Raw genomic sequence first — 16,430 nt, 5'->3', positions numbered from 1 at the left:
ATAATTGGGGGGGTCAGACTTATGTAATGACAGCAGATATTGAGATTCAAAGATAAAGCTTTATAATGGTCAAAACACAAATTGTCAACATCACATCATATATACAAAGTAAATATCCTTAAATCAAATTCTAATACGGTCTCATGCAGCATTTTTCTTATTTTGTCTTTCTGTAAATTTCAGTCATCAATGGAAATACTTTTCATCCACTTGTGTGTGTACAGTGAAACCGACATTTACCAATAAAAATCTAATCCTTCCAAGCCTATATAAAAATAGTATTACAAAACAAAATATTAAGGTTACAAATTCAAGCACTCAAATTTGGATATGGCAGAATTAAGGTTGCTTGGACAATCTTAATTTTCCCTCCTTGTGCATATGCATTATAATCCAGTATTTAATTACAGTCATGTACTTTTTCCACAGAATCCCTGCCTCTTTCAATGCCCAATAGGGACGTGCTCTGAATATGATTCAGAGTTGTGTAGTGAAGAAAGCTGTTGTCTGTAGGACCCTTGTTTTACTTGTTGCAGAAGTTGAAAGGTGTATAGTGAATGTGGCAGGTGATTGCAGGAAGAGAAAGGAGGGTCTCATTATTAAAGTAGTTGAATGCTGCCCTCAAGAACTGGATTCTATCCCTGAATCTGCCATAGAGTTCCTAGAAGGCTAAGCAAGTCACTAAACTATTGAGAGGTGGTCTTTAATTGTGCATTCCCCATTTTCTGGGTCCCTGACTTGTGAGACTGGAGTGGGATTTGTAGAAGTGTTGAGCACTCACAGCTGCAACTCAAGTCGATGGGAGCTCTGCTTTGAACACAACATGCTAAGTCCCCTGAAAAACAAGATCTTGGGCATTTCAAACACGGCACTCAAAATTAGTGGATTTTTTTTTTTTAACCTTAATCTCTCACTGCTCAGTTCCCGGTCTGTAAAATGGAGATAATGTCTTTACAGACCCATCTCTCAGAGGTAGTGTGAAAGTAAAATTAATGCTTGTGAAACATTCAGGTACTATAATGATGAGTGCCACAGAAAAAAAAACAGAAGGAAATTAATAATTCTATCTTCAGAGCAGGGTCTGAACAGCATGCACTAAATAACATATGGGCTAGGCTTTGAAAAATTAGAAGAAAACAAAATATTAATAGCTGTTCATTAAGTGAGTACCATCCATTGTGTGCCGTGACTATCATAATGCATATGCATAAATGGGCCCAATTAAAGTTGCACAGGCAACTTTCTGGTATTTCCTAACTTTCCAGTGCTTGACTATTCAACCTTAAAATTGATATTTTAATTTAGTTTGTGTGTAATTTTCCAGGTTTTTTTAAAAAGAGCAAACTGAAAAACAGGAATTCCACCTTGTGGCAGGTAGACACACATGTGGGTTATCAGCAGGCCTGGACCCTTTAGATCCACACCAGAGACCTCTGTCACTTGAGCTAACAGAGTAAGTGACAGCAGCAGTAAATATGCATCCTCTATGTGGACCAGCACTAGAGGGAGACTGGACGTGTTGCCAGTGGGTTTCACAGATATTTGCTGAAAGCAAAGGAATGGCAAGACTCAGGAATCTTGGGTCCCATTCCAGGCTCTGCAGAGAAGCGTGCTCTAGTGGGCACAAAACTTTTCTGACCAATTCCCCCAATCCTGACCACTTCTGCCCAGTCCCCTCCATCCTGCCCCATCCCAGTCCTATCTCTCCTGTCCTCCCCAGCACCTCAATGCAGTCAGGCCCAGTTTCCACACAGGCTTTTCATCCCATCTCCTTGCTCTGAAGTCCTACCCTCATCTCTCTGGACACAGCATCCCATTCTCAGTCCCCCACATCAACCCACTAGCTCTTTGACCTGTTCATTTGCCCTAGCAGTCCCTCCCCACCAGCATTCAGTTGCCACTCCTTCCCATATTCCCTAGTCCCACCTACTCCTAGTCCTACTATTGCCTCTTTTTATCCCTGGTTCCCAGTCTCCTTGCTCAGCCAGTCCCAGTATTGCCGCCACCACCAGCCTGCCTCCAGTTTCCCTCTCCCAGGTCTGGCTCTTGTCCCCTCTACACTTGAATCAAGTAGCTTCCTCTTCCACATTGTCTGGGCCCAAAGGGAGGAGTGGGATGTCACTGAAAGCACAGGAGAGACACCTGCTCTCAATTCACGTGCCTGGCTCCGGACTTCACACAGCTCAGAGCAACAACTGTAGGGAAAGTCCTTCTCAGTCTGGGCTGAAGCATGGCCAACATGGATGGAACTTCAGGGAATTTTACCAAGAAGGTCTAGCAAGTCTGACCACATACAAACTGACATTTTCCAAAGACCAAAATAACTTGGCCAAATCTGACCCAATTTGCACAGGGGATGTGCCAAAAGGCACATTTGATACAAAAATCCACTCCCCAGCTAAGTTTCAAGTCCCTACTCCAAGGCATGAGAGGAGGGCAGACCTTTTCAGGAAAAAGGTCACCAGATTTTTTTTTTTATATGAACAGGTAAAAACCATTTTCCTCTAGCCTTGTTCTCAGAAACAGCTCAACAGTTTTCACTGAAATTTTTAAAAAAGTAATTCAACCTGAGGCAGAGACCCAGTTACAATCTGGCAAAGTTATAAGCACCTGAAAACAGGGTCTTAGAATGGGAAGTGTTGTAATTTTAATAGGTTGTGCTGTCAGCCCCACCTACAATAAAAATGAATAGAAACAAGGGAGCTAAAATGAATCATGAATAAGTGTAAACCCCAGATCCTAACAAGCCTAAAGACAAACAAGATTACTGGTGTATATAATCAACCTCCCATTATATCACTCAAGTTTGGAAACGATGGTTATTATTGGATCTTTAGCAAATTCTGTAAGTCCAGATAGCAACAATGGCCCAGGCAGCCTATTTTACCACCTTCACCTATCTCATATCACATGATCTTTTCTCTGAGAAGTAAGCCTGGATACAGTTCTTTGTACCTTTCTCACCTCCATACTGGATTATATGCAGTGCCATTTACTTGACAGTACCCTTGAAAGCTACTCAATTTTTAGCTACTGCAAGATGTGCCTGCTGCCTTAGTAATGCATCTCATATGGAAATACATTAATTTGAGTAACATAAACTGTACTTACTTTCCAGCTATTTTCAAGGGTGATTTGAGGTTTATCACCTAACTCCTTTTGGTTTGGGGCCTCTATTTCAAAGAGAGTGAGAGAGAGAGAGATGATACCTCCTTATACATATTCTTACCCAGCAGTCAAAGTCAAGGGGGACAAATCAGCTGACAATGTCATTATTTTGATGGCTATGGAAAGGACATTTCTGAGCTTTAGAATCTAAGCTCCCTCCCTAGCCCAAATTTGTTAGCCCTTGAGGGCACCAAAAACTTATCCACAGGTTTTCCTGAAAATTTTTCTGGGGGTGAAAGAGAAGCAAGGAAGAGTCGCCATATTTCTGAGATTGTTGACATATCAACATGGACTTAGGACTGTTCTATGTAGTTTTAAAAACTGAGCTGAGACATTACTATTGGTGCATTATATACACTACAATAAAATATGCAGTAGCAATTTAGGTATCGATCAACGGGATTTTATTACTATAATACACAGATTTAAGGACTCATGTTTTAGCATTCTTTTAAAAGTAGATTTCCTTTTTGTTTTAAAGGTAAAATGCCCACGATCTATACACACAGCTCCTCCTCCAGAAATATAAGCAGTGCTTCTCTTTAGATATTTTATAGCACCTGAGGGTGTGCTACACACTTTATAGCAAAGCATGATCCCTGCCTTGAATAGCTTACAATCTAATTTTACACTTCATGCAGTTAGTGGGAGGTAACAGTATAAGGAGAGGGAAGGGAGTGATGAAAGATTAGGGTTAAAGCAATGAGATCACTTGGGTTTCTCACCTTTTAGACGTGCACATTTTGGTGGTTCTGTTAGGCATACATACAAAAGAATAGCCTCATTTCCTGTAGTCATTGCAAAATAAGAGACCTGAGATTTGAACTAAGTTTAAGAAATAGCTTGGTGGATCTCACCTCTCCTGGGTTCTGACCCAAACAGCGTATCAGTGTTACCCATAGTGGTCTCACTATTCTGAGATGAACTTACTCCTGTTCTCTCTCCACTGTCATCACTGACCTACTTTTCCAGCAAGGAGGACAGGCAAGAAGCCTATTCAAAGTCAGAGACCAATGCAGCTCTCTAAACTTGCCAACAAGGGGTACTGGCACAGCGAATAGAACCAGGTGTCCTTGAAGCCACAGTACCTCAATTCAATAACATATCTGGGGCTTTTTCTGGGAGTAAGACAACTGATATTTGTCACCTCATGTTTCTCATATCACAGCCATCAAGATAGCCACTTAAAATGTGTCACTTTAGAAAAATATGCTTTTGAAAACCTTGATTTGGTAACCAATCCCACCTAATGGCTTCATATACCCAAATCACCCATCCCACACATTACAATGCATTTGTATGTATTACTAGTGAAGGCACAGGATCACATTCTTTAATAAATTACCCACATTTAAGGGAATAGCCAGTTAAAGTTTGCTATCTGTTTTTAATGCTATATAGTTTGCCTAATTCCACAAGTTGTTTTAATGGATTTTATACCTCCAAGTTGAAAGTGAAGACAGCATCCTTCTCTATTTACCATTCATACTCTACCAGTCCCATTAACCACTTAGCAATATTAGGCTCTAATTCCAGAGTATAAGCAAGTCTTAAGAATTCAACAGAATGCATTTATCCACTACTTTGAAAAAATCTACTACATATTGTGAAATGTTCTTTATGATGCAGAAAGAAGAAAACAGAATGAAACATGTTTCTTTCTTGTTAAAAATCAAGGAAAATCATATGAAGAGGTTTTGCTTACAACTGAGATGAATGTGACAAGATACAATGCTTCCTTGGAATTTGGGCCATTTCTGCTACAATGTTAGATTACAGATATCCAACTTCATAGTAAAATTAAGTTTGCATACCAGCACAGAATATCCCAGGGACTTCACTTCGGAATATAACAGTTCGTACTTTCTTATCAGATTTCAGAGCATCCACAGCTTTTGACATCTACAGAAAAAGGAGGGGGGGGGATTTTTTTTTCAAATATTTAATTCCAATACATTGCCTTCAAATTAGAAGCAGTTAGTTTTTCCCCCTTACCATTTTTATAAGATTTTTATTAAGTGCATTTTTGGCACGAGATCTGTTTAATCCAAGTACCACAATTCCTAGAGGAAAAAAGAAGAGTTTGAATCAGTGTCATATTAAAAATATAAATTAAGTACATACTTGTGTCCATGTTATTTTGTCTCTAAACAGATATTAAATTAGGACTGTAAGAAAATTGACTCGTGTAATTATTTTGACTGATTTGTTTTGTTTGCTTCCTTTTTCAGAGTGTTTCAATAGCCATTAGAAATGACAATCGCTTTAAGGACAGACTCAGAACTCATGACCTGATACACATGAAATTACCACATCTGTGCATGCAGCCTGACTAGGCCAAATTTGCGAAAGCAAATAATCATAATATTTTCCTGAACAATTAAGCATGTACTTTAAGTACTTGGTACTTAAATGTAGTCTTCAGATATTTCTTCATAAAGCATTTTTTAAAAAAAGTTTTTATTTAAAAAAGAAAAAAACCACAAAGGCACTGCCAGGCCCAAAATGTATGTATGTATGTGTGTGTGTGTGTGTGAGATGCATATTTTAGCATAGCACCCTCTTGGTCTTGACAACTCATTTCACTACACAAAAAAGCCGGGTTCATGTTAGTTACAACAACAACAAAAAACCCACCACCAGCAAGGTACTGGTACTTTGCATGTAGCACTTTTCCTTAGCTGTATCCCAATTTATTCCTTATGTCAAAATTATTTCAAACAAATATTCAGCTTGGTCATAGAATCATAGGACTGGAAGGGACCTCGAGAGACCATCTAGTCCAGTCTCCTACACGGATGGCAGGATTAAGTATTATCTAGACCGGGGTAGGCAACCTGCGGCACGCGAGCTGATTTTCAGTGGCACTCACACTGCCCAAGTCCTGGCCACCGGTCTGGGGGGCTCTGCATTTTAATTTAATTTTAAATGAAGCTTCTTAAACATTTTTAAAACCTTATTTACTTTACATACAATAGTTTAGTTATATATTATGGACTTATAGAATGAGGCCTTCTAAAAACGTTTAAATGTATTACTGGCCCGTGAAACCTTAAATTAGAGTGAATAAATGAAGACTCAGCACACCACTTCTGAAAGGTTGCCAACCCCTGATCTAGACCATCCCTGACAGGTGTTTGTCTAACCTGCTCTTAAAAATCTCCAATGATGGAGATTCCACAATCTCCCTTGGCAATTTATTCCAGTGCTCAACAACTCTGACAGTTAGGAAATTTTTCCCAATGTCCAACCTAAACAACTCTTGCTGCAATTTAAGCCCGTTGCTTCTTGTCCTATCCTCAGAGATTAAGGAGAGCAGATTAAACATACACAACTGTGTGTACATGTAGTGAACAGAGTGGGCCTAGAGCTCTGATTTTAGGTTTAAAGCTATGCTGCAATTCTTGTTATGGAAAGGTTTAAGGATTTGGATGATACTATAAAAAAAAAACTTCTGAAATTGTGTGACCTTTTCACCCTTTGTGACATCTTTTTTAAGTAAAACATGTACTTATCTCCAAATAAGGATGATCATTGTTTTCTAAATTCAGTAATAGTAATACAATACTGGAAAAGATCCCCTAAATAGCCATAATGAAGCACTTCTACTCTGCCATGTCATGCACACACGTCAATAAAGCAGCTACAGTTCTTGTGGACAGCTGAATTTTCCCTGTGTGTTTTTCTGTGTTTGTCATTGGATATACGTCTCACTAGGAACTACATAGTTAACACTGACAACATCCACTCCAACAGAATCAGAAAATTCTCTAAGATGTTCACATCAGCCTTCTTTCTTCCTTTTGTTTATTTACAATTGGTTTTCATATAGTGCCTGAGAAGCAAGAAAAAGCCCTAGAGACAGAAAAACGTGAGATTTTTTCAGGTATGCCGTGTACTCTAGTTCTAGTATGTGTTACTAACAAGGCACCATAATAAATTTCATCACTTAACACAAAAGTATAGGAAAGAGTTGACAAATATGGTTCAGAACCTTACAAAGGTTTTTTGTTTGTATTGGTTGTACCGAATATTTTGACTGCACTGAATTGCCCATCTCGTCCATGATAGACACAGACTAGGGAGAAAATTAATATTCATGTTAGCACCTTAATTAAGAATGTTCCGACATAAGGATTAAAGTCGTTAAACACAAAATATAACAAGTTCTCTGCAAGGGGAAAATCCCTAAAGAGAAAAAAACAAGTGTATAAGCCAATTCCTCCTACTACTCCCACAAATTTCACAAGTCATAACCCTACCACTTTCTTCTCCCACTCAAAAAAGTGACAAATGCTCAGCAGCCCTCCACCCAACTTTCCAACCTTCCTATTTATGGAAAAAAGTGATGTGAGAATTGTAATCAGAAATGTGTGAAAAGATTAACATAGCAGGCATAGAATGTGCAGTCAGGTGCATAGAGACATCTTCCATAGATTCACCACCCCACCCCTTTTTCTTTTTTTAAATATAGCCATATCACCGTAGTATCAGATCACCTCTGACGATAAATTGTCAGGTTTATCTTTATAGTGGCAGTGTAAGATAAGGAATGTATTAAATTGGTGTCTGAAGTACAGAAAGTCAAATGATTTGCCTGAGGTTGCATAGGATGTCTGTGGCAAACCAGGAACTAAATATAGTCCTCCTGAGTCCCAGGCCAGTGATTTAACCATAAGATGATCCTTTCTCCTTTTTTCCTCTCTTGAATAGCTCCTACTCAAATACCAAAGAGCAAATGTTGATAGTTTTAGGAATTTGAGAAGATTATAGCCATTGGCAATATGGATACAATGTAGCCATTTTATCTGCTGTCAAAATTGTGAGATCAAGAGCAGAAATAACTGGGTTTCCCTCATACCACTATACGGCGACACTATTAAGCTACAAGGCGGGGGGGGGGGTAACACTACAGTAAAATCTGCCAAGAGTGACCACTCATAAAAGTGGCAATGTTAGGGAGCTGATGCCCAGCAAAGCACACTGGAGGCAGGGGGTAACTGGGTGACTCACTGTCGTGATATCCCAATAACTGTCACAATAAGGTAAAACTGTTTCCTGTGTTTTAGTTATGGCCAAAACAAACTTGGGCTCTTGGCTTCAGGGCCCAACAAATTAAATTCTGCATATTAAAATAACATATGGTGAATGTTGTAGTAAAGCAGTGTCTATGAACGCCATAGGGAATGAGGCTTGGGAGTGGAGGAGTCAGCTTTCCTGCCACACTCCACATCCTGCATGCACTGGTGGAGAATAAGAGAAATCTTTTGTCCTGCTGGATGAACTGGTAAAGAATATAGCAGTGTTGATTTTGTCATCATTAGACTTCAGGATTAGTATTTCTTGGACATGAATAGGACCCTACAAAATTCATAGCCATGAAAAACACATCACAGATCATGAAATCTGGTCTTGTGAGTGCTTTTACCCTATACCATACAGATTTCATGAGAGGAGACCAGCATTTCTGAAGTTGGGGGCCCTGACCCAAAAGGAAGTTGCAGGGGGGTCGCCAGGTTATTTTAGGGGGTCATAGTATGTTGCCACCCTTACTTCTGCGCTGCCTTCAGAGCTAGGCAGCTGGAGAGCAGCAGGTGTTGGCCGGGCCCCAGCTCTGAAGGCAGCACCCCGCCAACAGCAGTGCAGAAGTAAGGGTAGCAGTAACACAACCACCTCCAGCACCTACAATAAACTTGCGGCCCCTTTTCAACTTCTTTTGGGTCAGGACTTCTACAATTACAAAACTGAAATTTCAGATTTAAATAGCTAAAACCTATGACCATGAAATTGACAAAAATGGACATGAAGAAGGCAAGTCATTCCCTGTTTGGGTTATTTCAGGGTATTTGCAGGCTGAAGAAGACTGGTTCATATCCAGAAGGCTGCATATTAAAAAGTAATTATTTGCACACCACCATATTCAGAAGGCCTTCTTTGCAACCATAAAAGAGTAGAAACATAACTTCCTGATTTTTAAATGAGAACTTAAATTCTGAAGAAACAGAGCAGCTCATTAGAGAGGTGTTGGAATGAGGTTCCAATTCTCCTTGAGCCCAGTTGGAAATCCAGGACACAAATCTCTATATGCTAGAATAAGACTACATTAGAAATGAAATGTAACAGTAGTGTCTTGAAATCTTTTTAGATTAAAAAAGATTCTCTCACTTCTAGAAGCCATTTTAACTCGAATTTGTCAAGAATGAAAATAGCATTATTTGCTTTAATTCCTGCAAAATACTGGAGAGAGAGAATTGTGAGGAAAGTGGTCATATGATACAGTGTGGTTGTTATTCATAGTGTGATCATCATAGAATATCAGGGTTGGAAGGGACCTCAGGAGGTCATCTAGTCCAATCCCCAACTAAATCATCCCAGCCAGGGCTTTGTCAAGCCAGACCTTAAAAACCTCTAAGGAAGGAGATTCCACCACCTCCCTAGGTAACCCATTCAAGTGCTTCACCACCCTCCTAGTGAAAAAGGTTTTCCTAATATCCAACCTAAACCTCCCCCACTGCAACTTGAGACCATTACTCCTTGTTTATCATCTGCTATCACTGAGAACAGCCTAGAACCATCCTCTTTGAAACCCCCTTTCAGGTAGTTGAAAGCAGCTATCAAATCCCCCCTCATTCTTCTCTTCTGTAGACTAAATAATCCCAGTTCCCTCAGCCTCACCTCATAAATCATGTGCTCCAGACCCCTAATCATTTTTGTTGCCCTCCGCTGGACGTTTTCCAATTTTTTTCACATCCTTCTTGTAGTGTGGGGCCCAAACTGGACACAGTACTCCAGATGAGGCCTCACCAATGCCGAATAGAGGGGAATGATCACATCCCTTGATCCGCTGGCAATGCTCCTACTTATAGACCCCAAAATGCTGTTAGCCTTCTTGGCAACAAGGGCAAAGTGTTGACTCATATCCAGCTTCTCATCCACTGTAACCCCTAGGTCCTTTTCTGCAGAACTGCTCCCTAGCCGCTCAGTCCCTAGTCTGTAGCAGCGCATAGGATTCTTTCGTCCTAAGTGCAGGACTCTGCACTTCTCCTTATTGAACCTCATCAGATTTCTTTTGGCCCAATCCTCTAATTTGTCTAGGTCCCTCTGTATCCTATCCCTACCCTCCAGCATATATACCACTCCTCCCAGTTTAGTGTCATCTGCAAATTTGCTGAGGGGGCAATCTACACCATCCTCTAGATCATTTATGAAGATATTGAACAAAACCGGCCCAAGGACCGAGCCCTGGGGCACTGTAGCTCCACACCGCTTTTTACATCGGAGTCATCTTACTACTTGATAGGAAACGTGATCTGCACTCTAACAGAAATTTTAAAAAAGTGGAAAAAGAAACTGCAAGGGCCAGTCTATTTGAATTCCTACTTTTAATCCTTTATAATTTCACTCAAGCTTAGGCCATATCTACACTGGGAGCACTTTCCCCGTACAGGTATATTATACTGGCAAAGTGCTCCTACTGTGGATGTACCTACATTGGCAAAGCTATACTTCATGCAGGAACGGTAAACTGCACCTCCCCATCACTTTGCAGGTGATTGAAACAAACTATTTCAACAAAACTGCTTTTACTGGTGTAACTGTGTCTGTATTAGGGATGTATGTCAGTGCAGCTATATTAGTCAGTGATCACATCCCTGACTAACACAGTTATGCTGACAGAAGTCCGTAGTGAAGACATAAAACATACATTAAAGCTAAGGTGAGATTTTGGTTTTTTGGAAGCTTGCAAGAGAGTTTCAAGTTATCTTTTAATTATATGGCTGAGGCATATTTTTCATGTTTCAGTTTTTCTAAAGTGACTTTTTTTAATTATTTAAAATACTTTTCTGAGAGCTGTCTAAGGGCTGGTCTACACTTAAAAGTTAGGTCAACATAGCTACAGAGCTCAGCGATGTGAAAAATCCACCCCCCTGGATGCCATAGCTATGCTGGCCTAACCCCTGGCATAGACGTGGCTATGTTGATTGAAGAATGCAACCATCATTTGGAGAGGTGGATTAACTACGGGGATGGAAAACCCCATTCCATCCCTGTAGGAAGCATCTACACAGCTGTTAGGACTGTAGCTGTAGCACCTGTAGTTAGACATGGCCCAAAGGTCTGAATGCTACAGAAACCCATTTTAACCCCTGATGTTCACTGGAAACTTGATGTTCCTAAGGACATAGCACTACCCCAACTGGATGCTGTTTGATGACCCTCTCACCTACACTGTTGTATCTTTAAACCCAACAGCACATTTACATCAATTATACATCTTGCTATGTAACAAACATTAGCTGAAGTCACCAGACAAGCACAATAAAAGCCCAAAACATCTCATTTATATCATTCTTAGTTGTAGTTTTAAGTTAGCTTTACTCAAAATAGAGTATACCTAATGAAGACCTTTCTTTCATAATGTTGGTCCAACCGTCACTTTCTCCCTACTGACTATTCTTACTCCTGAAACATTAGGCATTGTAACATAAGATACAGCACTGATTTCCGCTAATGGCACCTGTCCTTCTCTTGGCCCTACCCCAAATCCTTTGCCCTTCTTTACTAACAGAACAAGACTTGCTCCTGTGTGAAGATGGGCTCTTCTGGTCAAAGGCAAGTGCAGAAAAGATCTCTTCCTCAAATACAGTCTAAAAATTAGAAAGATATTTCAGTAGAATTGCTTCCATATGATGTCTACAGCATACTCGTTGCTCCAAAATGCCAATTCCCCCACTCAGACATTATTTGTTCTTTGATCCTTGATCACCGTTCCCTTGTGTGTTAACAAGAGGATATGGCTGATATAGAAGAGATAGTCTTAAAAGCTAGAGGCGAAGCAACCAAGGGAGTTTGAGAAGGAGATCCCCTACTGAAGGAGCAAGCACTACTTCTTGTGGTGAGTGAGCTCATACATCTGTTTGGTTCTTCTTTTGGCTTGCTTAAAGTTCATAATGTGGTCTGTTGGGGATTACATTGGAATGGGAGCCAGAGGCCTATCGGCCGCTAGCTCAGTGTGCACTAGCAAAGCTCTAGCCTGCTGTTTTTCTCCTGTGTGTTAGAGGGGGTAGGGCTGACCCAGAAGAGAAGAGTTTAAAAGCCAGACACTAAGCAACCAAGGGGAGCTAGTGAACGGAGGCGTTTGTAGGATGGAGAAAGAATAAAAATCACCATGGTTTGAGATGGCTGCAACACCAGTGTCAACACTGTTCCTCCACCTGTGTCCAGACAGAGAATCCAACCATGGGTGCCCCTACCCAGTGTTGGTGTGTCTTTGCAGAGACTGTGGCCTGCATTTCCCTGTCACGGAAAGGCAGGCTGGGAAGACCATCAGCGTGAGAGGTGCTTACTGGTAGAACCTCTCAGAAAGCAGGTGAAGGCCTCAGGAGGAGGTGGCTAGGCTGAGGAGGATCCATTGAAAATACACATATGGAGAGCTCCAAGATTGAAGAAGCAATCCAGCTGGAGAGGACTGCAGTAGCACCATCAGGGAAGGGTGAAATGGCTCTTTCACAGGAAAGAAGATGCCTGCTGACTACTACTGGCAGCGCTCCACCCCTGCTCCCAACTTACAGTCCATAGAGATTAAAAAATGGTACACTGCCCTTGCATCAAGGGATGAGGAATCTCCCCCAAATGTAAGGGAAGAGAAGCCAGGTACCCCAAGGCTGGGAGGATCATGGCTATAACTTCTAAGAGGAAAGGAATGGTGGTGGTGGCCAGTGACTCCCTAAACAGGGGCAGAGGCACCCCTCTGCTAGCCTGACTTGGCATCCTGGGAGGTGTGTTGCCTGCCAGGGACCCATATACAAGACATTACGGAAGGACTGCCAAGGATCATTTGACCCTCTGACTACTACCCCACACTGGTCTTCCATGTGAGTACTAATAATTCTGCAAGACGTGACTGAGTAGATCAGAAGTGACTACACAGTTCTGGAGTGAGTGTGAGGGAATTGGGGCACAGTTGGTGTTTTCATTGGTCCTTCCAATCAAGGGTAGGGCCCAGGCAGAGAGAGATATCCATGGCTGCATGGATGATGTTGCCAGGAGGGCTTCCGCTTCCTCAACCATGGGACACTGTTCTGAGAAGATGGACTGCTGAGCAAAGATGGCAAAGAGTCTCTTCAGATACAGACTGGCAAACCTACTGAGGCAGGCTTCAAATTAGGTTTGACAAGAGCAGGAGACATATGCCCACAGGTGAAGGGATGGAACCTGGGGCGGGAACATGGGCAATCATAACAGGGACAAAGGAGAGTCAAGAAGAAATATAGAAGGGAAATCTAACAAACATCTTAGCTGTCTGTCTAATCTCCATTCTTTTTGCATTAGAAAATAGAAAGAACTAGAAATATTAGTGACTAATCAAAATTACAACATAATTGGCATCACAGATCTGACTTGGTGTGATAATTCGGATGACTGGAATATTGGTAGAGAAGGGTATAGCTTGTTCAGGAAGGACAGGCTAGGGAAAAAGGGAGGAGCAGTTGCCTTGTACATGCATACACTTGCACTGAAGTCACAATAGAAGGGGAAGGTAGACCAGTTGAACATCTCCAGGTAAGGCTAAAAGGGATAAAAGAGAAGCAAGATATTATGGCAGGGGTTTACTATTGACCACCTAACCAGGAAGAGAGGTGAATGAGGCTTTTTTTAAACAACTAACAATATCATCCAAAGCACAGGACTTGGTGGTAATGGGGGACTTCAACTCCCCAGATGTCTGTTGGGAAAATAAAACAGAACACAAATTAAACAAAAAAGTTCTTGAAATGCATTGAAGGCAACTTTTTATTACAAGAAGGTGGAGACAGCAACTGGGGATAGCTTGTTCTAGATTTGATTTGCACAAACGGTAAGGAACTGATTGAGATTTTGAAAGTGGAAGGAAGTTTGGGTAACAGTGACCATGAAAGGATAGAATTCATTATTCTAAGGAATGAAGGAAGGAAAACAGCAGAATAAAGACAATAGACTTCAGGAAGGCAGACTTCAGCAAATTCAGAGAACTGACTGCGAAGATCCCATGGGAAACAAGAGAGGTGGCAGTTTTTTAGAGAGAAAAATGATTAAGGGCACAAGAGCAAACTATCCCAATGTGTAGGAAAGCCAGGACATATGGTAAGAGACCATACTGACTTAACCAGGAGATCTTCAGTGACCTGAAACAAAAACAAACCCCCCAAAAAAATCACACAAATAACGGAAACTAGGATAAATTATGAAGGATGAATATTAAAAACAAAAAACGAACAAGCATGTAGGGACAAAATTAGAAAGGCCAAGGCACAAAATGAGATTAAACTAGCTAATAAATAAATGGTAACAAGAAAACATTTTCCAAACACATTTAAAGCAAGAGGAAGACCAGGGACAGAGCAGGACTATTACCCATGGAGGAGGGAAAGACAACAAGAGAAAACGCAGCAGTGGCTGAAGTGTTAAATGCCGTTTATTGTTCCGGTTTTCACCAAAAAGCTTAGCAGCGATCAGACAACTAACATAGTGAACATCAGTGTAAATGGGGTAGGATCTGAGGCTAAAATAAGGAAAGAACAAGGTAAGAATTACTTAGACAAGTTAGATGTCTTCAAGTTGGTAGGGCATGACAAAATACATCCTAGAATTATTAAGGAACTGGCTAAAGAGATCTCCGAGCCATCAGCAATTCCCAGAGGACTGGAAAGGGAAAATATAGTACCTATCTATAAAAAGGGGAATTAGACCAGTCAGCTTAACTTCAGTATCCAGAAAGATAATGAAACAAATAATCAACGAACCAATTTGGAAGCACCTAGAAGAAAAGAAAAGTCAGTCAGTCAACATGGATTTTCCCAAAACAAATCACATCAACACAATCTAAAAATCTTTCTCTGACAGGGTAATAATATCTCTCTGCTTTAGAATGGTTTTGGATGATGTCTCACATGACCTTCTCATAAGCAAACTGAGGAAATATAGCCTAGACGACCTACTACATGGTGGGTGCAGAACTGGTGGGGGAAATCATACTCAGAGAGTAGTTATCAATCGTTCACAGTCAAGCTGGAAGTGTACACTGATGTAATAGTGTTGCAAAAAACAAAAAACTAAAACAAACAAACAACATTCTGGAATGTATTAGCTAAAGCTGGGGTAGGCAACCTGCAGCATGCGAGCTGATTTTCAGTGGCACTCACACTGCCAGGGTCCTGGCCACCAGTCCGGGGGGCTCTGCATTTTAATTTAATTTTAAATGAGGTTCTTAAACATTTTTAAAACCTTATTTACTTTACATACAACACTAGTTTAGTTATATATTATAGACTTATAGACAGAGACCTTCTAAAAACGTTAAAATGTATTACTGGCACGCGAAACCTTAAATTAGAGTGAATAAATGAAGTCTCGACACACCACTTCTGAAAGGTTGCCGACCCCTTGAGCTAAAGTGTTGTAAACAAAACACAAGAAGTAATTCTTCCATTCTACTCAGCACTTAGAAGGCCTGATTTAGAGTACTATGTCCAGTTCTGGGCACCAAACTTCAGGAAAGATATGGACAAATTGGAAAGAAACAAAAATTATTAAGGGTCTAGAAAACATGACCTATGAGAAAAGATTGAAAAAATTGGGTTTGTTCAGTCTAGAGAAGAGAAGACCGAGGGAGGATGTGATAAGTTTTCAAAAGGAGGGCAATAAACTGTTCTCTTTAACCACTGAGGACAGACAAGAAGTAATGGGTTTAAATTGCAGCCAGGGAGATTTAGGTTAGACATTAGAAAGAGCTTCCTAAGTGTAAGAGTAAGAGTGGAGCAAATTACCGAGAGAGATTGTGGAATCTCCATCGTCTAACCTGTTCTTAAAAACCTTCAAACACCTGTCAGGGATCATCTAGATAATATTTAGTCCTGCCTCAGTGCAAGGACTAGATGACATATTGAGGTCCCTTCCAATCCTTCATTTCTATGATTCTATTTTGTTTTGACTAACAGGGATGGGTATATGCTGGGAAGGAGGAAAGCATTTAAAAACAAAAACACCCAACACTCTTCAACCCCCTGTATAATGCAATCCACAGTACACCATCACATGCATTCAAGAATAAACTGAAGGTAAATGCAGTACTGTATGTCTTGTATCTTTGATCACCTGACTCACACTCTAACTAGTAATCCATCTTCACTGAAAGTACAGGACTCTGTTAACATCGTCAGCCCCTGAGCAGCTTCAAATAGTCACTATTTCAAGCACTATTTAATCATGTGCCAGTGAACAAT

The 16,430-nt window shown here is 40.7% G+C and overlaps 1 protein-coding gene across 4 annotated transcripts in view; it reads right to left on the bottom strand.

The window, feature by feature from the left end:
- Window positions 1-16,430, bottom strand: part of AUH (AU RNA binding methylglutaconyl-CoA hydratase) — a 187,379-nt gene that overhangs the window by 169,090 nt on the left and 1,859 nt on the right. For 3 of the 4 annotated variants that reach the window (XM_073344895.1, XM_073344894.1, XM_073344898.1), the window contains exons 2-3: window positions 5,164-5,231; window positions 4,983-5,070 (exon numbers count right to left, since the gene is read on the bottom strand). The exons of the other annotated variant lie outside the window; for it this stretch is intronic. In XM_073344895.1, the coding sequence (XP_073200996.1) occupies window positions 4,983-5,070; window positions 5,164-5,231 (156 nt within the window). The remainder of the gene's footprint in view (window positions 1-4,982; window positions 5,071-5,163; window positions 5,232-16,430) is intronic. 4 annotated transcript variants of the gene reach the window in all.

This window comes from Lepidochelys kempii, chromosome 5, assembly GCF_965140265.1.
Source record: "Lepidochelys kempii isolate rLepKem1 chromosome 5, rLepKem1.hap2, whole genome shotgun sequence".
Taxonomy (NCBI): domain Eukaryota; kingdom Metazoa; phylum Chordata; order Testudines; family Cheloniidae; genus Lepidochelys; species Lepidochelys kempii.
Note: the sequence above shows the minus strand (reverse complement) of the source record. Positions and strands in the feature narration are given on the sequence as shown.